This window comes from Daphnia pulex, chromosome 2 (genome assembly GCF_021134715.1).
Source record: "Daphnia pulex isolate KAP4 chromosome 2, ASM2113471v1".
Lineage (NCBI taxonomy): Eukaryota > Metazoa > Arthropoda > Branchiopoda > Diplostraca > Daphniidae > Daphnia > Daphnia pulex.
The window spans coordinates 5,533,212-5,557,299 of record NC_060018.1 but is presented as its reverse complement, the minus strand read 5'-3'; the positions used below and the strand labels follow the sequence as shown (position 1 = coordinate 5,557,299).

The following is a 24,088-nucleotide window of genomic DNA, read 5'->3' as shown; positions in this document are numbered from 1 at the left end:
ACGAGAGAGAGAAGACGAAGAAAATATGATTGCATATCTACGCTGCATCATAAATATGAAGGTGGAAAACGAGGAACCTTATGGCCTCCACCAACTCTCTCTTTCTCCGCTGCAGGAGGCCGAAAGACAAAAAACGACAGAAAGAAAATAGCCGACCGACTTTTTTTGGAAGGGGGGGCTCGGCCCCTCCTCAATCATGAAATAATACAACACACGATTCATAAAGCAATAGTCTTAGTGGCCGTCGTCGTCGCTGTCCGTCGAGCATCGTCGGCAGCGTGGAAACTGGGCAGAGAAATGCCCTGCCTAGAAACCGCAATATTTAGATAAATACGGCAACAACCAACGTCGTTCCTATCCTTCGTTCGACAATAAGAAAAAGAAAAAACAAAATTTGGTTGGGCGCCGCAGCCGTCGCCGCCACCGCCGCGATAAATTACCGGCAACAACAACAGCGGTGGCGGCACATTCATTTAAATGTTTCTCCAGTCCGCCACCACCGCGTGCTGCAGCTGCAATTGTTGTTTTTGTTGTTGTGTCTTATATCTTGGTGCTCTCCCTCCCGCCAATCGAGATCTCTACTTCCATGCAAACAACCAAAGTGGTCAGACAAATATTAGACTTTTTAAGGTCTTTTGTCAAAATGGCAACCACCACACGACCGCGGCGTTCCGAGAAACAGTCCGTTTGTTGGAACCGGCGGCGGCGGTGGCGAGAAACAAGTCGGAGGAAACAAAAGCGGCCTACCACCGACATTTTTTCTTTCTCCCATTGCTCTCCGTTCAAAAGGGAAGAAAAAGCTATTTTACATGAAAGAAAGGGGTACTAATGCATTACGCACGGTGCCAGGACAATGCAAGGAAACAAGAACCACACAAACGGACAAGGAGAAGCCAAGCGTACGTGTGTGGTGCACGATCGTTCCGCCGCGGATGTGTCTGCCCCTCATCATCGACGGCCGCGGGAGCATCGTCGATGGTTCCCCCGACAACAACAACAGCAGCAACAACAACAGAAAAGCCAAAAATGCAACCGGCGTTTATGAGGTATAATCACACGCCATTTGCGTTGCTCCTCAACGCAGCGAGGAAGAAAAAAAGAGAAAGAAAACCATTCGTACACAATGAACCTAAAAAAAAGTTCCGCCACACGGTCCGCAAAACACGCGCGCAATTCAACCAACAGAAGAGCCCCCCTCCAAGCCTGGAAGAAAAATACATAGGAAAAGCTGAACGCTGCTCCACTGATTCTTTCTCCGACTCCCCAACAACCAACAGCAACAAAATTAAAGAAAGAAACCATTAGCGGCGGGTTACTTAGTGTTGTGTAACCAATCACGCGACGGCCAACCGCAAAACGACAGATCAGTACCAACAATTGTCAGTGTCGCCCCTCTCCGAAGGAGAAACTGAAAATAAAAACCGACAAAATGACACACACGGCGATATAAATGGCCGAGCAGTTTGGTTGAATTCATCTTTTTTTTGGGCTCTCCAAAATGAATCGTAATGGCTTTGATGATGATGATTCACGAGCGCTCTATCCGGGCGTGATGAGCGGTGTCGGTCCCTACATGTACTATATTATAATGTTCAGTGTGTGTTGTTGTTGGTGCTGTTCGCCGGTGCGGCTCACCGCAGGTTTCGGCCAAGTGAATTTCTTTCTTGTTTTTCTTCGTCTTTTCGAATTTTTCTTTTTGGAGAGAGAAAAACCCAAAACAACAGCAACAAAAGCTGACGGGGCTGAAGTGGAAAATGTTTCCGAGGGGCGCATCTTGTCGCGGTTGAGAGTCGACCGAGCGATTTCAGTTGGTGTTGTTGGCAATCAACAGCACAGAAGAGAAGCGGCGGCAAGAGAGTAGCCGAAAAAACTCTCCGCCACTTAATCGGATAATGACTAGGTAACGGTGCGGAACTCTCAATGGCGGAGACAAGGACCGTTATTACACGTACCCCGTTTTATAATGCTTTATTATTACACACACATACGAATATAAATTGTATAAATTAGAGTTAAAAACGGAAAAAACAATAACAAGAAAACAAAAGGCGAGGCCATTTATAATCATCCGACTAGCGTGGATGAAAAATACAAAACAAAAAGGAAATCGCTCCTTTTCCCGTTTCTTATCGGGACAACCGAGAATATCCACCAACTCATTTTCAAAAATGTCGGAGAAACGAAGCGAAAGAAATAACTTATCGGATAGCGCCGGTATACGGATAGGGACGCTCGAGGTTCAATAACAAAAAACAAATTAAAAATGAATAAATAAAACAAGAACCGGTACAACAAACAACAAAGAAGAATAAAAATGACGACAAACAAGCCCCTAGGGCTATTTTGCGCAAAAAAAAAGATAGTAAGCGTATACAAGAAGAAATTGTCTATTTTCAAAGGCTTGTCTAGTTCTAGTAGCAGGGCAAGTAGTTGGACGCCGGTCTATCTGTAATGAAGTGCGGCAGAACACGGACGTACGTACGTCGTCGGTCGTAAATCACGGCCGAGAGAGCGACATAGGGCGCGAGCGCGCGCGCGAGCTGGCGCTAAATTATAAATTCAAATTCATCTTCTTGTACTTTCGTCTTTATTTTTCCACGTTTCTTTCAGTATTTTATTATCAATTTTTTGCCTTCGAGCATCGGGTCTTTCGGGCTGGAAAACCGCAGCCAAAAAAAGGTTTTTGAATATCTGGGGAGGTTACGTAAGTTGATTATTTTATGTTGTTACATCCGAGAACGGGAGGAGAAGAAGAAAACATAGCGCCCAATAATTTCCAAATTCGAAAAAAGTAAAAAAAGTAAAAAAGGGTCAAAGATCATAACGTTCGCGCGACTCTCTTTTTTGTTTCGTTCCCGACCTTGATGGCGGCGTTACCTTTTGTTGCGGGCCGTTGATTGCGCAGAGTAATAAAAACAGAGGGGTGTGGATGGACGGATTGATTGCATCACACAAACACCGAGGCGTGTCCGATAGTTCTCTTCCACACACGCCGTCATTATCGAGTCCAGTGTCGGCGGCGGCGGCGGCCCACGACGGTGATCAGTGCCGTGGTCTCTTCTCCCTACGTTCCCTGTCTCTCACCTCAATGCTCGGCACTCAACCCACGCCCATATTAATTCCATCCGCTAGCTCAATTTCCCTTTTTGTGTTTTGTTTTTTGTTTTCTCCTTGAAATTCAGAAAAAAATCCGACACCGGCCACTCTACATTCACCTTATTACGAAACACAATTCAACAATTTTCCAACCAAAAAAATTTTACCAAAAATCTCGATATTCATTGACGCGTGGCGGAGTCTATCCTTGTATTGTCTGATGTTCACAAAACGTCGGCGTCGGTGAAGAAAAAAAAAGGGATAATAAAAATAAAAAGAAATAATCGTCTCTGGTTCATTCAAAAAACGCCAAACGAGCGCTGGGCTGCTGCATAAAAGGCAAAGAAACAACCAACCGAATCCACAACATCAGGAGGATATTTCAGTAGTGTATACATTATTCAAAAAGAGAGGGAAGGAAAAAAACAACAACTCCGGTATCTCTCAATTTCATGTTCGCCTTCATCTTTTTACTGTCACGGTCAGTGTATTTCTCTCCAATAACGACTGCCGATCTTGCGTTATTTTTTTTTCGGGCAGAAGGGCTCGACACGAGGAATAAAAGTTTCCTCCGAGTGCGGCAATTTTTCACGGCGTTAAAGGCACATCATCATTTTTATTTTTGAAGAGACGCGAGGAAAAAGAAAGAAAACCCACCGGGTCTCATTATACCGTCCCGGCGCAGAAGCGGCGATGAAATGGTATAAAAGTTAATACTATTATTACTGCTGCGAGGTAGAGAAGAAAAAGATGGACATGAAACAAAAAACGTTGCACGGCCAAAATCACCGAAAACAAAACAACAACAGCTGTTGCCGCTGCTTCTGAGAACTTGCATTGCAAAACGGAGGAATGTTTAGGAATCGAATGATGGAAAGTCCCAACCCGATCGCCTTCACATTTGTTCCGATAGTAAAAACCAAGAGAATCTCTTCTTTTTTTTTTTCCTTTCCAATTGGTGGGCCGAGTCGTCGGCTCTTTAGATTTTTGAAGAGCCCCATTTTTATTGCCTTCACCGTGAACAGTTTTCGATAGATCGATCTTATCTCTCCATCCATCTTATCTTTATTTAGCCGTGGTGCGCGAGCGCGTGCGTCCATTATTGGAAACGGGCGGGGGTTCATTTTCATTCCCCGACCAAACTAAATAAAATCTGAAATAAAAGGCCGTTCCAGTCTGTCCCGAACCGAGCAGATGCGGAACAATCACACAGCCACGGGAATATTTGATTTATTGTCATTTGGCAATGAATCAAAGCCAACGGTAGGGATTGGAAATCCGGGTGATGAATAGTAAAAGAAAAAAAGTTATTTTAGAAAGGAGGATGTATATAAATCCAGGGAAATGACATTTGATTGCCTAGAAATTGTGCTAAAAACAATCCTCCTTTCTTTTCTGGTTTTTATTATTGGCGAAACCCCATAGCCCAGGAGAGAGAGAGTTGCCAGACACATTTGATTGCGTTTTTTTTCCCCAGAATATCTGCACTTAATAGCCAATTGGGATCCGAGAAAAGTCACGGGAAGAAATAGAATCGGAGGGGGTTGGAACGGACACGGCTGAGTTTTCGACTGCGGCTTTAAAACTCGACTCGCTCATCATCGGAGGGGCCCAGTGCGATGATGATAGTCATCGCGCCCCAGCGTCTTCATTATAATATGTTAATTAGGAAGAATACGAAAGGATGGAGGAGGCGGAAGAGAGTCGCAAAAGGTGGCTGCAACAAGAAGAAGAAGAAGAAACCCACAGAGAGAAGAGATAAAAATTACGGACGTTGTTTATGTCTCGCTCCGTGAGAGTTCGAGCCAAAACGCGGCGTCGCAAAAGAACGAAAGAAAAACCGGTATTTACCGTCGGCTAGCTGTTTTGGTGAGGGCCGTGCCAAGGCGAAAAGGCCTGGCCGGCCCATCCCTACATATCAACAGTGGGGGGATGATGGTCTGCTGCTGCGCCCATCGAAGGCCCTTCCCTTTCCAAAAGTCATTGCCTTTTATTCGCTGATTATCATCACGCAACTTGAGCACCGAAACCGCATCCTCCGCCGCCGCTAACCATCAAAGGAGACAATTTGGCGAAACCCGAAAAAAAAGAGAATAAGCAACTCAAAAAAGTGATATAGGAAGGAAGGAGCCGGTTTGACTTTCCCTACTCAAGGGCGTAAGGGAACGATCTTCACGAAATCGGATAAGATTCGCCAATTTTGGTCGAAGGCAATCGGGTTGGATCCATCGCAAAAGTCAATCATTTTTTGAAGGTGAACCGCCAAAAAATTCAAAAGCGCATCCTTCGTCCCGTCCTTCGACGGGATGAATTCATTTCAAACTTCAAAAAGAAGAAGTAGAAGAAGAAGAACGCGCGAGAAATTGTATGTGCGTCACAGATATATAAAAATGGCGAGTCGAAACGATAGCATCTTCTCATTGATTCCGTTTCCACCTCTTTCTCGCTCTTGTTGCAAGGCGAGACAACACTGTGTGTGGGTGTGGAAGAAAGACGAGAGGATGATTACAGTGTGGGCGAGATTTCGTGCCACATCGGGACCTCGGATGAAGAAAAACAAGAGATCACGGCCGATGCTCCTGGCGCAATATCCAGTCGTTCGTGACTTTGGTTGTCGCTCGCTCTCAGTTGAATACGTGCGTGTTTCTCTTGTTTCGTCGTTCGTGCAAAAAAAAAACAAAAAAAAAAAACAAGAAAAACGCAGAGAAAATTAAAAAAGTCTTTTCTTCCAAGAGAGTCCCGAGCTGGCCAACCCCTCCCACACGCCAAAAGAAAAAAGAGGCAAATGGACATCACGAACTCAGCATCCCATATCGCTCACGACTTGGTTCGTTACACGATCCGCCGGCGTTGGTCGATTCATTTCACAGGCTCGCATGTAGAGAGAGAGAAGTTCCATTAGATGTCGAGCGGGCTGAATGAAACCAAACACCCGAAAATACCCCAACACTCATCTCTGCCACAAGTCGAAAACAAACCGGTTTGTAAATATAGAAGTGGGTGTGTCCGTCTCTCTCTTATTTATCAAAACATCTCTCGAGTGTGGTCAACAACCAAAAATGCTCAAAAACCAAAATGAAATCAACTGACGGAGCGGGTCCTCTGCAGATGTAATCCGTCTCCCCCACACCCTTCTTGCATCCTTTTATGAGATCATTACGTAAAAGGGGTATCTGCCCTTTTTTTCTTTTTTCGAGAAAAATGACAACTGATCTCGATTAAGACGTTTCAAATGCGACTATTATTCATTTTAAATAAGGCAATAGGGGTTGGAAAACGCTGGACGGAAAAATAAAACACTTGGGGAAAAACAAACGTACCCAGTGACCGTGAGGTGGGCACTTGTGAGAGTGTACGGTTAAGTGTTTCTGAATGAAACAATCTAAACGTTATCGAGAGCACCGGTCTCGGGGCAGTTGCCACATTTGTCGAGGAATTAGCGCGGGAGGGGAAATAATGGTCAAAAGAAACGACCTCGTTTTTACAGCTAAGGCCGGCAATTATTATACAGCTGGACGCAATTTCATTTTTCATTGCACTTGGCACTTCTTTTGTGTCATTCCGCCTTGTGGATATTTGTTTAGCTTTGTCTGGTTGATTTATTATCTTTTCCCTTTCATCCTTTTTCGACAAATGATTTGATTGAAGTCACGATTTGGTCGGCTCGGGTCCCAGCCGCATCCGGACCCCGACGTTCTTCGCTGCTGCGAATGGCGTGTGAAGGCATCGCCTTCATTGTTGCCATTTTAGCAGCCCGCAAGACGCAAGGGAACAAAACAGGAGACTCAAGGTAGAGAGAGGAAAATAATATTAAATGTATATCTAAAAGAAAAAAAATAAAAGGGTTTTCGGAATTGTGAGAAGAAGGCATCAGAAAAGTCGGGGTGGAAGCTGTCGAGCGTGATTGTGTCTGTGCGTGTGTGTCTGTGAGAACGGAAAGAGGAGCAAAATGATAAACGAGAGGCGGTCCTCGCAAGGAGCTCAAGGCTCAAGAGCGGCGCCACACCACTCTCCACTTGCCGGAGCAGATGAGAATAAAAGAAAAAGAAAAAGAAAAAAAGAGAAAGAGAAAAGAGATAAAATAAAGAACGTTAATTTCTTTTGTCAACCGTGGCCGGCGGCCAGTGGCTTCCGAAAAAGAACCGGCAGCAACCAAACAGCAGCAGCCCTAGCTTCAACCAATTACGATATTTATAACGATCGCCCACAGCATCAATCGCAGTCACATCTTCCCCACATGGGGGCCACAGCATTTTCCACTTAAATTCCTCACGAAAAGGAAAAAAAGGGGAAGAATTAAAGAACAACCGAAACGGACCGGAGCTACTACATTAATACTTTACACACCTTGTTGTGTATGTGTGTGTGTGTGTGTAGCGTGTAAAAAGTTAGCGTCGGTTGGGTATTTTTTTTTTCTCACACGGCCCAGCGACAGGCTGTGCTGCGCATCTATTTAATGGGTTCTATCTCAATTATTTCCTGTCGCCATTTTCTTTTCCCGTAACGCCACAAAACACACGGCCAATTAGGGAGCGACACAATATTTTTATACGTCTCCAGCGACTCTGGACTCTTTTTGTTTTTCTCTACTTTTTCCATCAGCGGCTTGGAAAGTTATTGAATTGGAAACGTCAAGTTTGGACGTCAGAATTAAAGGAGAGACTCGTCTGTTGTCAAGGCGAGCGCCGTTGATCGGCGTTGGGCCCAAGGAAGACATGGACCAGAAGAGTCGGGAGAAATTTCTACGACAGGTGTGTTTTATATGTTGGCCGTGAGAACCGCAAAATAAACAAATAACAAACGCTATTGCCAGGGCAAAAAGAAGCAGCTCAGAAATGAGACATGGAAACAGTAGCCGCCGCCGTGGCATCTGTTTTTATTTTTCTTTCTTTGCCCATTTGTTTGTTGGAAAACTCGTTAATTTCAAAGCTCGTCCCTTTCGTTTCTTGTTTCTCTTCTCTCGACAGTTTGGCTTTAAGTTACGTGCAGGCGTACACACAATCGGGAGCGCGTCAAATCATAATTCAACAAAGTGGCGTGCAACTATGTGCATGGAGAAAGGAGAGAGTCCTACCTGATTTGTTGACCCGCAAGTCGATGATGCCGTTGGCCGGCGACGACCGCCGTTTACGGGATTCGGGGGAGCGGGATGACCGTCGTCGGCTGGACGTGTCCGTCGTCAGGACCAGATGACCTCCGCCTCGACTATTGACAGACAAATCCACGGGCTCCATTTGAATCGGTGGACACTCGGCTTGTTTCTGCGCGCAAAAGAGAAAATCAGAAATGAAATTATTTGGTTACGGCCGTCGATTTGCAAAGAAGTTCTGCCGTGGCTTGTCTATAAAAAAACACAAGTGAAACTAAGAAGTCATGCCAACAACAAATCAAATCAAGTCAAAAAAAAAAAAAAAGTTGTGACCCACATTGACGCAATAAATTTGAATTTGTTACGAGTTTTCTCGCTCCCGTCTCTTTGTGTGACAAGCGAATTAAAGAGAGACAAGTAACTAAACAAAATTGTCATGACAAATCAAGGAAAAGAAAAAAAGGTGGAAAAGGAAAGCAAGACTCAAATTTGCATCTGATTGGGATGCATACGGCCCGTGCCAGGTAGGCCACGTAGCGTTGAGAGACAAAAACGTATCAATCGATCGCATCGATAAAACAAACTGGAAAAAGCGAACAAACAAAAAACGAGGGAAGGTTTAGCGCAAAAAGATGGGGGCACCCACCCAAACCAAACGAAAAAAAAGGACCGCGCGTGAACAAGTAGTAGTAAAATATTCCACCACTACATATGGAGACGTTTATAACGGATGTCGTGCAACCGTCGGCGGGACACTGTTGACAAGGCGAAACTTGAAAACCGGTAGCGTCGGTCGCTACCCACAAAATCCTTTCGATTTCTAATTCTCATGGAAGCTGAGCGTGAAAGCCGATCCGTCTAATCTTGCGCTGAGCGTTCAAAGAGTGTTAGCCAGCATCATTCACCTCTTTGTAGTTGATGGTCGGGTGCATGATGACGGGGTCGACGGCAGTCGGGGGTCGTCGGAAAGGCGGTCCCGTCGTGTTGCAACCGCCGTTGCTCGAGGTGCTACTACTGCTGCTACTGCTGCTGCTGCTGTTGCAATTCTTGCTGCTGGAAGTGAAGAAACGCTCCACTCCACTGGTCGCCACCGTCGCTCCTTCTCCCTGGAAATCGTTGGAAATTCGAGAGAAGAGAAAGAAAATAAAAGAGTTGGCATCAGTTAATTTGATTTGAGCATTAACCCAGTCTAGTAATTAATGCACTTCCAATCAGCATATTACGGTACATTAGAAATGCCAGCCACGTTCATTACGTTCCCATTGTTCTTGCCGATTGGCTCGAGGAGAAATAACACCAAAGCATCAAAAGGTGCCGTAAAAGTAGAGGCCCAGATTCTCTACAAGATTTCAACCAACTGCCAACAAGATGCTCTTAAAAGAGACGAAAGAGAGGGGAGAAAAGAAAAATTACATCCTAGGCTTTTGGGGTCCGCTTGGGGCCTTCGAGTCCCGCTCTACTAATCATCTTGAAGCTCTTTTTGGTCCTATGCTATAATATTGACCGATACCGTGGATGGCCAATAACACTGGTCAGTTGCACAAGAAGAAAAAAAGATCTTGTGATTTACAACAAACCGTTGCAACAAGTTCCTTGAGAGGTTTTTTTCTTTCCTTCCTTTTATTTAAGTGCCAACAGGTGGGAAGCGCCTTCCTCCGCTATCGTCTGGTATTAGTGGATGGGGGGTATGGATATACGATAGGTGGCGGGACTTTTTTTTACAAAAAGGAGAGCCATTTCGCTGGCAAAATAAAAAGAAGCGAGCGTTGGTGGTCTTTTTTTTCTAAATTTGTCGTTGCAAGAATGAAAGGAGACAGGAAACTATTTTTATCAGCCCCCGAATAAACGAATACGCTCGGCTAATCAAACGTGAAAAAAAAAAGAAACCACATCATCACTTTTTGTTTCTGACAAGTTTTATGACGAAATCAGCCAAAAATAACTTGAAGGAAAGAATATTAGCTAACCGAGGAGGAAAGAAAAGAAAAAAACACATTTCAATCATTTCAAATATGCGGAAAATCGGGAGGGGGGCAACGCTTCCGTAACTGGGTTTGTGGATGATGAGGCGCACACTGCGTGCGCGCTCAGCCAAGCGCATTACAACTGAATCAAGTGGAATGTCTTGTTTGATTGAAACTTGTTTGTATTATAAAGCAAGAGAAGAGTTCCTCAGTGTCTCCTATCACCGTGCATTTTTCTACCTTCCTTCTTCGTGATTAGTTTTTATAATTTCAGAAAGATAAGAATTTATTTTCGAAAGAGCGGTTCTAACCAGACTGACTTTTGCACACACACACACACAAAAAAAACTTCCATTTTTGAACATTTCTCGAAATGTCATCGTCGAATTACTGGTTCGTCCTTGTACTCATCAGAGATTTAGACATTCAAAGTATGTCGAAGAGGACGTTACCCATTTCTTCTGATTTTTTCTTGACATCTTCCTTCAAAAAAATATTTTTCTTTGTTTTCTCTGATATGTTTTACCGCGTGCCGTGCGAGTCGCCTTCGTGACGCGCTTCAGTGAGTTATTGCCTAACATGTCCGGGTTGCTTGACCCTTTTGGCGATGGGTCCCATAAAAGGCCCAACAATTTTGTTTTGGAGAGAAAGAAAAGAAAAAAAAAGAAACAGGAATGAAAATGAACCATCTCGCCTCATCTCCCTTTTCCCCACCCATTTCATCCATTTACGATTTTATTTTTATTAAAAGAAAAACAGTCCATGCAAAAAAAAATCTGGTTGGATGTCGTTCATCGAACGGGAGTCGAAGAAAGAAATTGACGCTCCGTGAGAGAAGAGAAAAAAAGGGAATAACTGTGATTAACGTGTCCCTCCCCCACTTCTCAGGTGCTTGGCGTGACTTGGCATGACGAGAGTCTCAGGGGGTGTGTCGAATGGGGGAGAGATAAAAAAGAGACTTGGGAGTGTCGTCATGACAGCAGACGACAACCACCTGAGGAATAGCTGAGAGTCGTCCCAAAAGGATGTAGAGCGTCGCCAAGTGCTTCATCACTATTACGATTGCAGACGGGGGGCACTCTGAAACCTCGGGGTAGGTCAAACTGGCGGCGGCCCCACCTGTTGTTTCATTTCTGCCTCGGCTCAAGATGATTTCAAAGCTTAACAGCAGAGGAGGAAAGTAAGTCTACGTCTGTGGAAAGGGGGGCCCTTCTTAAAAGGAATCACTCAGCACTACCTTGATAAATGAGGGGAAAAAAAAGAGGGTCATCTGATGTAACAGCACACAACTTTTCTCTACTTGACTTTCGTCAAGTCGTAGTAACTACATGGATGAGGGGGTCAACGAAAGAAGGAGCTCTCTTTTCTCCCTGGGCGGAGTTTTCCTACCATATACAGGGGAAACAGGTTTAGCCCCTCTCGAGCAAAACAAATAAGCCACTTACACAATCACTAAAAACGTAAATTCGTAAAGCGAATGGAGGGAGGGACGTGACCTTCTGAAATCACGATTCTACGATCTTTTTTTTTCTTTCTTAAAATAAGATTAAATAACAAGTTGACAGTTTTCTTTTTTTGTTTCAGTTCTAGTTTTTTGTTGGTTTTGGCGGAGAGGGGTGGGACCTTTGTTCGGAAATAGCTCACATACGGCCCTCGCTACTAGGGAAAAAAACTCTACAAGTTCCCGGTTCCGTATACGTTTGACTCCCACGGAAAGAAAAGGAAGAAAAAACAAAGTTGCGGTTGACAGGCGGCCAGGAACAAGAGAAATATGTGAGCACACCCAACTCTCTATTTTTTTGTTTTTCCTTTCTTTCTCTCAAAACGTCCGGAATGTTTTATTCTTTTATGTAGAGAGAACTTCCTTTTTGTTATTTGGCCACTGGTGTTTTTTTTTCCTCTTCAGTTTATGGAATCCACCAGTAGTTAAATTTAAAAAGTAAAATGGAAAGAAACACTAGAGAAGAAGAATCAAATTGAACAAACTCTCTTGAGTTGAGTAGCACTAGTGGTCGTCGTTTGTCTGCAACTTTTATTTCCTTCTTCTTCTTCTTCTTCTTTTTGGCCTTTTTATGAATCCCATTAAAGAGCCAGAAGACAAGAGAAGGTGCTCGCAAACGTATAATCAGGCCATTGTCATTGGGTGTCGCTCTGGCGCACCATGGCGCAGCATTTTCTCTCTTTGCTGATGGGCCAAAGGGACTTGTTAAACCTCGTTTGCATCTCATTCGACGCAATAAAAAAGAATTCCCCCCCTTCCACACACACACACACACACACAAAATTACGAAAGAAAACAAGAAGAAGAAGGAAAATTCGAAACAAAAACAAGAAAGAGCCATCAAAAAAGTTGATGTTCTTCTATCCTTTGGGTTGGAGAAGGCGATAGAGTATCATCATCATACAGTTGGCGACCTGATTATGTGGTGTGGCCGACGATACGGTTTCTTTCGTCTTTTATTCTTTCGGTTCCAGCTCACAGTTTTTCTTCTTCTTCTTCTTGTGTGAGCAGAACACGGAACCGTGGAAGTCATTATAGATGACAGCAGGTGGGGTATGGGAGTGGTTTTTTTCTTCTTTTCAGGTGGGGTAGGGGGGGGGTTACACCCGTAAAAATGGATGGAAAATGGCGGCAGAGGGGGGAATGATGGTAGTAGTTTATATATATCTCATGTCCATCTTTTTTTCTCTTTCTTATTTTTCCCCCTTCCAAGTCGGTGTGCAGGTCATTCTCAGCCGAAGGGGCGAATATGGTAGAGGTCGTTCATTTTGAAACCCCCCTACATCCATCCTCCTTTTACCTGTGTGCACACACACACACAGGTGAAGGAAGGCAGTAGTAGAACACGACGCATATTATATACCTTTGGCTTTTGGGGTGGAGGCTCACCCCACACACACACACACCCACAAAAAGGGTATAAACAAGACGAGCTGGAATTTCTTTCCCTACGTGTGTCAGCGAGGGGGAGAAATGTTTTTCTTCCCTTTTTATATTTTTCTAGAAGAAGAAGGTGGTTCGTTTTTTTTTCTTTCTCAAAATTTCCTTTTCTTTATAAGAGAAAATTGTAATGTGGAGGGGGAGAGGTCTAGAATCGAGGATGAGGGGGTGAAAGAGGTTGAACCTCCTTTAAAAAAGAGAGAGACTCCCGCATCTAAAGACATTTCTTCTTCCCCCTTAAACTAAGGTTTTTTTTTTATAATTTTCTCGGTTAAGAGAGAAAACAACAATTTTTGGGCTGGGTTGCCCGTTAGGCATGTTAGGGAGAAGAAAAAAACAAAACAAAAAATTCGGTTGTTGTTTTATTTTTTAACACACACCAGTGAGGAAAACGCCCTTTGTGTAAGAGAATCGAGCCCCTATCCACACAATCTGATAGTGTGTGTTTCAAAATAAAATAAAATTCAGACCTTGTAAGACGATGGGTATCAGTTCTTCATTAGACAAATTTGAATGACATTGCAATCGGCCAATCTCTTCCATTTCAATAAAATCAAAAACACTTTCGAGCAGCGTCCAAAACGAGAAAATGTTAAGTCTGCCAAGACGATTTCGACATTCAAATTGACAATAATGAACAAGAAAAAGGAGTGGGCACGAGGGCGTCAACCTGTTCTTCTTCTTCTGCGTTTCAATTATTTTCTCCGTTTCGTTTGCATGTGTGTGGTGTAACTGCGATGATGCACGTGGAGCAACAACATTACACAGAGTCTTTCGAACTCTCGGACGAAAAAGATACGAACAAACGTCCCCTCGACCGGTGCATTCGACCCCGCCCTTTTTCTCTCGTTTTCGACTTTCGTGTTTTTCTAGTTTTTTTGTCTCGTCTTGTTTCAACTCGGCGTTCAATGCTCTGTGAGTGTGTGTGTGCTGATCCCAGACACGCCCACCGCTTGATCGACTAATCCTATCAATGATTCCATCCTCCGGACATGAGTGAGACGAAAAAACAAAAATGATTGCATTTTTGTTTTCGATTCCAAGGCATCACGAAAAGCCTTGAAGCTTCGAAAAATAATAATAACAATTTTTTTTTTTCAAATAAAAAACCTCGGCAAAAATTTTTGACACCATAAATTACGCCGAAAGGAGGGGCCCGGTCAGTCAGCGTAACGGGAAAAATATAACCGAAAAAAGTTGTTTTTCTTTCATTTCGGTGGTCAACTCTTTTGATAAATTACATAATTTTACCAATGTCAAAATTTTGGGGGCTTATTCATCGATTGTGTTTTCAAATTAAAAAGAAAAAAAAAGAGGGGGAAAATTTTCGCGGCCAACACGACGCCACGTGAGTCCAAGGCCAGTGTGTAGAGTGCCCTGGTGGTGGTGGCGATAATCGAAAAAGAATCGAAAGAAAGAAAGAAAAGAAACAGATTGGATTTTTCTGGGGCTGTTCAACTGATTTGAAAGCGTGCGAAAATGTACACTGATGGCTTACGGCCCCATTTCAATTGTTGTCATAAGACTAGGATTCGAGAGGACTAAGAATAATGGAAGGTGCAATATATTACCAGGTAAACCATGTAGGCGGTGTCTAATGATGATGAAACCACAATTTCACGAAGATTCGCCGTTGAGCTGCAGTTGTGGAGTACTGGGGATTATTCAATGATTATTCATCCGAAAATGAGAGAAAATTTCCACGAAAAATAAAAATGTCCACGTGGTGTGACCGGCTTTTCCAAGACGAACGTCGTCCAAAACTAAGTTTTCTTTTTAATCTGTCCGACACTTGTTGTCGAATCCACGAGTCATGGCACGAACGAAACACTTGGAAAATATAATAACCAGAAAAAAAACACTTGTTAGCCCCCAAATGGCGACCACTACAGAGCCGAACACGAGGTAAAACTTGCACACAGGGCATCAACGTGGTCTTGGTGGCACCAACAAACACACACACACACACACAGGTAAAAAAAGAATCACGCACACAAATACACCCAAGAGAGAAAAACACAGGAAAACACTTGTTCACGGTTCACAGCTGTCGTTGTGGCAACGAACGAGTCCCAGGTCTTGCCCAACACAATTGCCAACCAAATCCACAAACTCTTTTTTCTTTCAACTGAAACAGTTTGGCTTGTTTTTCGTCTCATCAACCAAAAGGAAAAACGTACGTATGTGTGGGTAAAAACCAAACAATATATATATATTCTTTCCTTTAATTTAAAAATTCAAAAAAAAAATAACCGATGATATACAGAAAATAAAAGGCACGTCCGACCTGGCGCAAGGCACTACAACGACTGAACATTTTGAAAAAGTTGGAAAAAGCAAAGGGACGCATGAAGGGCGGGCCCTCAGGGTCTCTCTGACTAGCAGACGAACTCTCAAAGGGGGGCGTGTCTATTTTTCTTTAACTCGACACAGTCTGCTAGCTGGCTGGCTGACTGCTTGTTGCTCTTTCGTGCTGGAAGAAGAAAAAGGAGATGTATAAATATATTGGCTGGCTGCTGTTCGTTTTTGCCAAAGATTTTGTGGATGATTCCACTCGGGTAGTGAAGGTCTTTGTGTGTGTCCGTCCATTCATCATCTGCCATACATTCTTCGCAATTAAATGGCTCTATGCACACACACACACTGAGCAGTTCAGAACCGTTTCTTTTTTTCCTCTTGTCGCTTTTTCTGCTTTTATTATTTGCTTTGGTTTTGGATATGATCCAATAACTGTTTAAGCCAAGTAAGGTGAGTCGGCCGTCAACGTTCGGCATATTTGATTGAAATCCAATCGGCTCAAGAATCAATAAGAAATCATTAGAATAACTGGATTGAAGTTATGTCTTTTTTGGTCACTAATGAGCCAGCGAATACATAAACGTCCTTATCTCTTCATCTACAATCTCTACCGTGTCCGTCCAATCAAGGAAAAAATCCTCCTCGAATCCAATCAATCCGGCTTGACCGCCTTTATTATCAATTTCAGTATATAAAAAGGCAACGAGAGTCGACTGGGGTTCCAGGGAACCAGAGAACGAGAATTTGATTTCTCGTTAGACCGGCGGCGATGTGATACGTGACAAATGCGCGGACGGAACTTGTTGATTTGCCAGTTTATTCACTTGATAAATTCACACGATCATTTGACCTTTGCGTAGTAGGGTATATATATAAACACGAGAAACATTTTGGTGCTTCCGTGTATTCTTTTTTTGGCGCTTGTTTATAAATATAATTTTTGTGTTTTAGTTTCTCATTCGCCCGATGGAAATTAAAATGGAAAAATACATTGAACATCTTTGGAATCTCAACATCGGTGAAACTGAGTAGGACAGAGCTTATAAGATGGGGAGAAGAGAATATGTAAAACAATTATGGTAATGCGCCTATAGGAGGGAAGAATCTTGAATCCCTGACATATCCAGTTGGGGAGAGTCGGGGTGTGGCTGGGCTGGCCAGCAGAGAGACGGTCGGTATTGAAATGTAGATTTTTATATTCTTCTTCTTCTTCTTCTTCAGGTCGCTTTCTCTATATTACTATACAGCCCAGGCTGTTTGGAATAACCAGGAAGGGAGGTCTATAGTCAAACCCCCCCTAAAGGCAATTGAGCCCGAGAGAAATATCAGGATTAAATTTGTCTCACATTGTTGTGTATACAAGTTAAACAATCCTGATCCACTTCTTTCTCTGGTAGTTACTTATTTAGTCAATCCATTTGTAGAGCTGCTGCTGCTGCTGCTGCTGCAATTGTCCCTGTGGCTATAGGCAAATTATGATTTTGCTCTCGTTCCGTCACGGTACACAAGGCCACGAGTTGCCGTGCTTCTCCTTATTGAAACAATAATTGGCGAATTAGCCTTTTTTCTTCTTCTTCTTTATTCTCTCGTTTTTCTTTCGTTTCTTTTACAATTCCCTTAATGGTCAAGGCAATCGTAAAAACGAAGGGGGCACAAGAAGAAGATGATGACGGTGGTTGAACCTCTTGTCAAAAGAACTCGTGGAGATCAAAGCCAGTAGTATAATGGTATTCCTGGAAAATGTTGTTTTTTTTTCTTCGCTTTACTAGAAGGGGGGGATTAATAATACTAAGCCACTGACTCAGTATTTATTACTATACACGTTGTTACATGCGTGAGATGGCCACACCTTTTTTTTAGACTCGACGTCCCCACGGTCAAAAGCGGACGCTCGTTTTTTTTTTATTCATCTGTAACGAACCGTTTTTCGTTTCTTTCTCTGAAATCCCAACCGCTTATTGCGCTCCTTGGCTGTGGGCTACCAGCCAGTCCGCAATGGAAGGCAAACCAGACGAGAGAGAAAGAAAAAAAGGCAATAAAAATAACATTATTATATAATAATAAAGACGCGGGAGTGGTGGGAAGAGGGGAGGGATAAAAAGGAGAAGAACCTTTGCAAGTCATCTGTTACTTCCTGCGATTCGAAATTACCCGCCGGGCTCACACACACACACAGCACAATCATTCCCCTCCCCCCTTCCATACTTACATATTATATCCCAGTATAGCATATACACAAGCTGCTGACGCGCCTTCCCCCCCCCTTTTTTTTACCTATTTATTTATTTATTTATTTGAAGGTCCTAAGGTATATTTATTTAAACGTTTCTACTCTGCGAGCTGCTGCTGACTGGCTTGGCCCCCCACCTGACTATATCTCCATCCGCTCACACGCAGGTACATAATAATAATATGAAAATATATTTTTTGTTCACGCTAAACGGTGGATTCCCCCTTAAAAAAATAAAAACTTTTGTTTTGTTTTTCGGCTACGTCAAATCGTTCACGAAAGAAACAACGCAGGAATTATACGATCCGACCCTGTTTGCGTGCGTATATTGCGCAGCAGTGCCTGCCGAGTCCACACACACACAGAGATCACACACAGACACACAGAGCAGAGACTTTTGGTTCCCCGGTTTGATGCTAAGGCAACCCAATCAATCGTCGAGTGTTGCCCCATGGGGGGTTTCCATTCGTTGTTAAAGGAGAAGTGAGCGAACGTGAGCGCATAATCAGGCGGGGGGGTTCGGTCCCGCCGTGTGTGTCTGTGTCCCGTCCTTTTGGCTTGTCGTCCTCGTTCGAAAAAGAATCAAACAAAAACCGAAAAAACAAAAACAACAACAACAACATCCTCCTTCAAAAAAGTTTTGTACCTTGACTTTATCGATGGCCGCCTAATATGCGAAATCACTCAACTGTCAAATTGCATTTCAATGATGGAATATCATCTGCGAAATCTGAAATTTATTTACTTTTTTTCTTTCCTCTTTTGGCGACGTCATAAATAATTTGGTGGGAGAAGGGAGGGGGGATATCATTTTTTTTACAACCGATTTTATCAATTTTCTTATTTGATGACAATAATAGCATTGGTTTTTATTCCAATTTGGGAAGTTTTTTTTTCTCCAACGTTTGCAATTATTGGAATTTCGTGTTCTTTTTATTGGAGACATAAAGTTGTCCCTTGTTGACTTGCCATTCGAGAAAAGTTGGCTGATTGTTATTATTACAAGTTGAGATGTTTTTTTGTCAACGCCCTTGATATCGAATTCCCGGATCTACAGCGGGTGCACATCTGTCTTGTGATTCCCGACGTCTCAAATAAAACCATCACGCGCATGTAAAAAAATTCGAATCCAAAGAAATCGATGTGTGCATAGTAACAGCAAATTAAAATCAATTTCATTTAATTTTTCTTTTTTTTTTTAAAGAATGTTTTCTCTTTACCTCGGTGTGTTGTGCATCCAGACAGTGGCGAAGCGACTATTCGGCTCCAGGGCGTGGCCAGCCGAAGAAGAAGAAGGTACATACATATCGCCATCAGCAGGGGAAGGAGTAATCATTTCTTTTTAAAAGAAAAAAAAAGATAATTTTTAGTTTTTTTTTTTGCCATTTTGGGGGGTTTTGTTTCGCGCAGGTAAAGAAGAAAAGAACAAAATTTCGACAAAAGAAATGCGGAATAATAAAAAATGGCCAAGGCTTCAACTTTGCCAGGCAAGGCCAATCATCCGACCATCGGGAATGTGGATTAGTGTAGACGCACTCCCGTGCAGATACTAGCTCTCGTCTATACTTATTTAATAACCGGTGTCCTGTGTGTGTGTGACCTCTCGGCTCCGCCGTTTTCTCGACGGTGAAAGAAGAGGTCATACCTAAACAACCTGACGATTTTTTCCCTTTTAAACGTAAAATTATTCCCTATATAAATATTTTTTTTATCTGTCCTTATTAGCGCCGCGTTATTATGCATTCTTAGAAGAACCAAGATCATCATCTTTTCGGTTTTCTAACCAGAGTGAAAGTTGACAGCCACTTGTAGAGGAAGAAGGATGGACATTGGTATAATCAAGTTTGAAAACAGAAATTTGAATGGAAAAAGTCCAGTCACTTTGCAGGAGACAAGATTTCCCTTTGAATTTATTTCGGTTTTAGTTTTATATCGGCTCTATTCATTGCGAAAGGACGTCGCCATTTTATGGATGCAATACCAGATATATCCTCATCTAAAAAATGAAGGGCTAAAATAAGCAAAAAGCGAATTCACGATGGTCGTTCGAAGCGATAGACGACACGTTTGTTTTGTTGTTTTTTCTTCGGGAAAAGTGAGAGAGAAAGTCAACAAGTCAAGAGCTTTGGGCGTGTCGCTGTGATGAACTGGGATGAGCCTGGAAAAATATTGAGGTCATTCACAATACAAGAAAACATTTGGTGATATATAAAAAACAAATCTTTTTCAAAGAAATCACGAAACAAATTGAGGAGAGTAAAACCTTAACGTGATTGGAATGTAACTAATACAAATTACTCTGCGCATGAATGTATTCTTCTCTTTTTTAACTACGTTGTTGTCGCAAAAAAATCAGAAACGAGTTTATAAGGATTTAATTCGCTTGTCGATTACTCGATTCGTTTGCCTTTCGGTTTTCCTTCTTTTTGGGCTCTGGGAAATAAATGAACTGTTGAAAGGCTAGTTCTTTTTTTTTCTTTCTTTTCAACCAAAATACAGCCGCGGGGGTTGTAGATGGGTGTCGTGAATGTCCTCGCCCATGGGCGAAGAGAGTCGATGGGGCGCGGCCGCAGCAGCGGCACCTTCAGCTTCTCATTTTTCCCGCTTTGTCCTCGACCAACATTCTTCTTGTTCTTCTTCTTCTTGTACCAACATTATTTCTTTAATTTCTTCGTCCCCCCCGCATTATATGAACGATATCGACGTTACACAACGAGCACTAACGGACTTTAAACGTTGAGATTACATTGACCAAACTGTCCGTCTAATGAATCGAATTGACTTTGTTCCCGCTGTCTTCATCCGCCTTCCACGAGATTTCAGTTGCTTTTTTAAAAAAGCCCTGCCCATTTCTTTGATGACCTCGGGACATATCGTCCTCCTCCCTCACACACGTACGCACATTTCCCAATGTTACGTCAAACATCACGACATTGTATTCCGGCTATAAAATTTAAAAAAAAAGGCAAAATGCCCAACATGAAATGAATTACAATCGTACGACTGTGTGTGTGACTGCGGGTCCATCGGAAGGTCGTCGGAGACGTTTATATAATCCAACCGATGTGAAACAAATATCAAACATCTTTTTTTTTTATTTTTATTTTTTTCGTTGGCCGCGCCGGCGTCGCTGTTGTTGGCTTGGCTGAGCGTGTCTATTTTCTTGGGTGGGTGTGGCCACAAGGGGAAATAATGGGCAGCATCTTTATTTATATCTGTGAAAAGATTTACGAGAAATCTCTCTCTCTCTCTCTACGCCAGAGTCGCTTTGAAAGGATGAGCCTCGACCTCGAAGGAAAAAAAAAAACAAAAATCTGTTTTTCTGCTCGCGCTCGTACAGCAGCTGAGAACAAAAGGAAAACGAAGAAAAATCTTGTAGGATTCGTGAGGGTGGGGCGCCAGATCCGCAAAGGGGTCTTCTTCTTCTTCTCCTTGTGACTTGGGAGAGAGATGCGTTACACGGGAACTTTATGGCATAGCCCTGCCCAGCCCTTCTTCTTCTTCTTCTTTTTGGGGATCTTTTGTTTACATCTTCGCCTTTTTTGACCGACTCATCCTCAATAGCTCGTCTTCTTTCATTTTATTGCACGCCCAGGTTATTATTTTTCCCTTTTTTTGCGCTTTTTTCTCTCTCTCTTTTTTCTTCCTTTTCTTTTAGATTTTTTTATTGGATTCTGCCACAACTAAAAAGAAAAAAACTCTAGGACCCCCCTCCTATTTTCCCCTCTTCTCAATTCCACACGGTCTTGTGTCCATCTGCCGCTTTCTGTCGTGTCCGTTTACTGGAATGTGAATTTTCTTCTTCTTTTTCGCGGAGTAGATGCGCCAGTTGACCTCTTTCCCTCCCCCCCTCCCCAACCATTGGGCTTTCACTTGACTCCCAAAAATTTGTTTCGAATTTAGCGCCTCGAAATTTTGCGCGGGGTTTGAGCAACTTCGTAGTGGCACCGACTGCTGGCACGTAATGAGGTACTTCTGCGAGCACTAGGTGTAAAAGGTCGACTAACTCGTAGAATTGTAGTAAAAAAAAACAAAAATAAAATATGATGGATGATGAAATACACATGGTGGTTTATACTATAGTACACTAGTCGAAGGACATTGTGTGTTGCATATCCGTTGGTACCGATGACTTTGTGTCCCGACCGCAGAGACCCAAAAAAGAAAAGAAGAAGAAGAAGAAGAAAAAAAATGTCTTGACTGACAACCGAGAAGCGCCGAAGGAATTAGACAATGCTCGTAGACAGTGTGCCAGAGTGTCTAAAGTTCTATCCAACGTGTATAAATACATAAATATATATATAAAGAAGAAGACGAAGAGGCTCGGCTGAAAGCGGATCCAAGAAAAAAAAGTTATGGAACGTTGGCGACAGATCGCGGGGTAGACGACGACGACGACGACACGAAAATGCGAAACTCCCCCGACGCAGCCCAAAAACAAACACACAGAGAGACGGAAGAAGAAGAAGAAATATAAAAAGAATCAGAAAAATGTTGGGATATGATATAGAAAAAAGGCGTGCTGTGCTTTGGCGTCCCAGCCGGGGGTTTCTCTCTTTCCTCCTAAAAGGATGGACGAGGAGAGATTGAGCGAGCATATCACGAAAAGAGCGACCCGGGCCACGTCAGTCAGTCCGTCACGCTCCTTCCATTCTCTTCTTCTTCTTCGTCGTCTTCTTCTTCTTGTGGGCTCATCTCTGATGCCAATAACGTATCGGGGCTGGGCTACTCGATCAACGTGTCAGCTCTCGTCCACTAATGAATGGGAAAACATTCTTTCTTCTCTTCTCTTCTTTTTCTGTTTTTTCTTTCTTTTTTTTCGACACGGGATTCCTAGCGTCGTCTGTACAGTCCAGCGCCCGGGATTGTCTATGATGGATGTCGTAATCGGCGGCCGTCTGACAGATCGATTGGGCAACCTTCCCTTGTATATTCTCTCGTCTTCTCCTCGACGTCTCTCTCTCTTCTCCTAGTCTGAACAACCTGCGACCCGTCTCAACTGCGCCCGGCATGTGTAAGGTTTAGAAGCGCCGTCGTCCTTAAATGGAATCGTTCCATTATTGTAGACGGACGGACTCTGATCGCGTTCAATCCCACATCCGATCTCGTTGAGCAGCCACTTTTTGACTTGTTGCCCAGTTACTGGTCTCTCCCTTACGTATAGGTGTACATCTTCTCTAATCCCCGGCTGTACGTGTGCGCTGGCCGATGATTGACCGGTCGTGTTGCACATCATTTAACAGCGGACCAAGCGGATGAAAATGAATGGCCGTTGAATCGATCCGTTGATCCATCGCTCTCCGTCGCAACGGATCAACATTCCGGCAACAAGTGATGTGGGTTTATCAACCAGCAGCTTTTCATGATGGAACAAGACGGAATCCATCAAAAAGACGCTCCCCGCGCATTAAAAATAAAAAAATGGGCATCCGAAAAAAAAAATTCTTAAATGATAAGAAAAAATGTTTGAAAAAGTCAAATCAAAAGGGGCCGAGAGGATATGACATTGATGAGAAAACACAAGACAGAGACGTGGGCCATAACCAGTTAATACCGCGGACGGCCAAAGAAAGAGAGAGAGAGAAAAGACAGAGGAGCTGGCCCCGCGCGTTCACGGGTAGGAACAATAACGGAACTATCCGCTTCTCTATTCCGTCATTTCATTCCATCCGTGTCCGCCGCCCGTGTATAATAATAATAGTATATATATAAAAAAAAGGAAAAGAAACAAGTTATTATTCGTGCATACACAAAAAGGAGAACTATAGAAACTATTATATACGTCGTTAGACATGTTCTTCACGTTGTGCCTGCACAGTCTGAGCTGGGAGGAAATGATCCTTATTTTTGTTTTTTCTTATTCCAAAAAAAAGAAGAAAATGTTGTGGGTTTTTATCCTTTTTTCTCGCCCTTCCAGAGAAACCAAATCTTTTCAGGCAGCAATAACAAACACACACAGTCTAAATTTGGCCATTTCTCCTTTTTTTTTCGTCTTTTTCTCTCCAAGCGCGAAGTCTATAAAAGAGTGAGGGGGCCGACTAGGAAAAAGAAAAAATCAGAAAAACGAGCTCTTTGCATAGGAAAGAGGAGAACCCCATTAAAAAAAAAAATAAGAAGTTATATAGCTTTTTCGAGCTCTCTGCCTGGAACACAAGAAGGAAATCTGTGTCTGTTGTTGGTGGTTCTGCTAGTGGCATTTTCTTCTTTTTCCCCTTATAGAAAAAAATATATACTGCAGAAAAGAAGAAGGTGGCGATGGAAAATTGGGTTGATGGCGACATGGGAAATATGCGCCCCGAGAACCTGCTGACTTTGGCCGACGATGTGTTCCAGCCCGTCAGGAGATTTTTTGAATGCGATGATCGTAAAAAGAACGAAACTTTAAACCACCACCGCCTTCTTCTTAACTTGATAATAAAACGGGAAAGAAAAAAAAAGGAATAAAAGGGGGTTGATGTTATACGACTGGA

At 43.0% G+C, this 24,088-nt stretch overlaps 1 protein-coding gene across 1 annotated transcript in view; it reads right to left on the bottom strand.

The window, feature by feature from the left end:
• The window catches only part of LOC124202646 (Krueppel-like factor 3), a 36,908-nt gene extending 21,505 nt beyond the window's left edge, over positions 1 to 15,403 (bottom strand). The window contains exons 1-3 of the mRNA XM_046598993.1: positions 14,662 to 15,403; positions 9,091 to 9,291; positions 8,171 to 8,357 (exon numbers count right to left, since the gene is read on the bottom strand). Of these exons, the coding sequence (XP_046454949.1) occupies positions 8,171 to 8,357; positions 9,091 to 9,291; positions 14,662 to 14,673 (400 nt within the window). The 5' untranslated portion in view covers positions 14,674 to 15,403. The remainder of the gene's footprint in view (positions 1 to 8,170; positions 8,358 to 9,090; positions 9,292 to 14,661) is intronic.
• Positions 15,404 to 24,088: the final 8,685 nt, after the last annotated feature.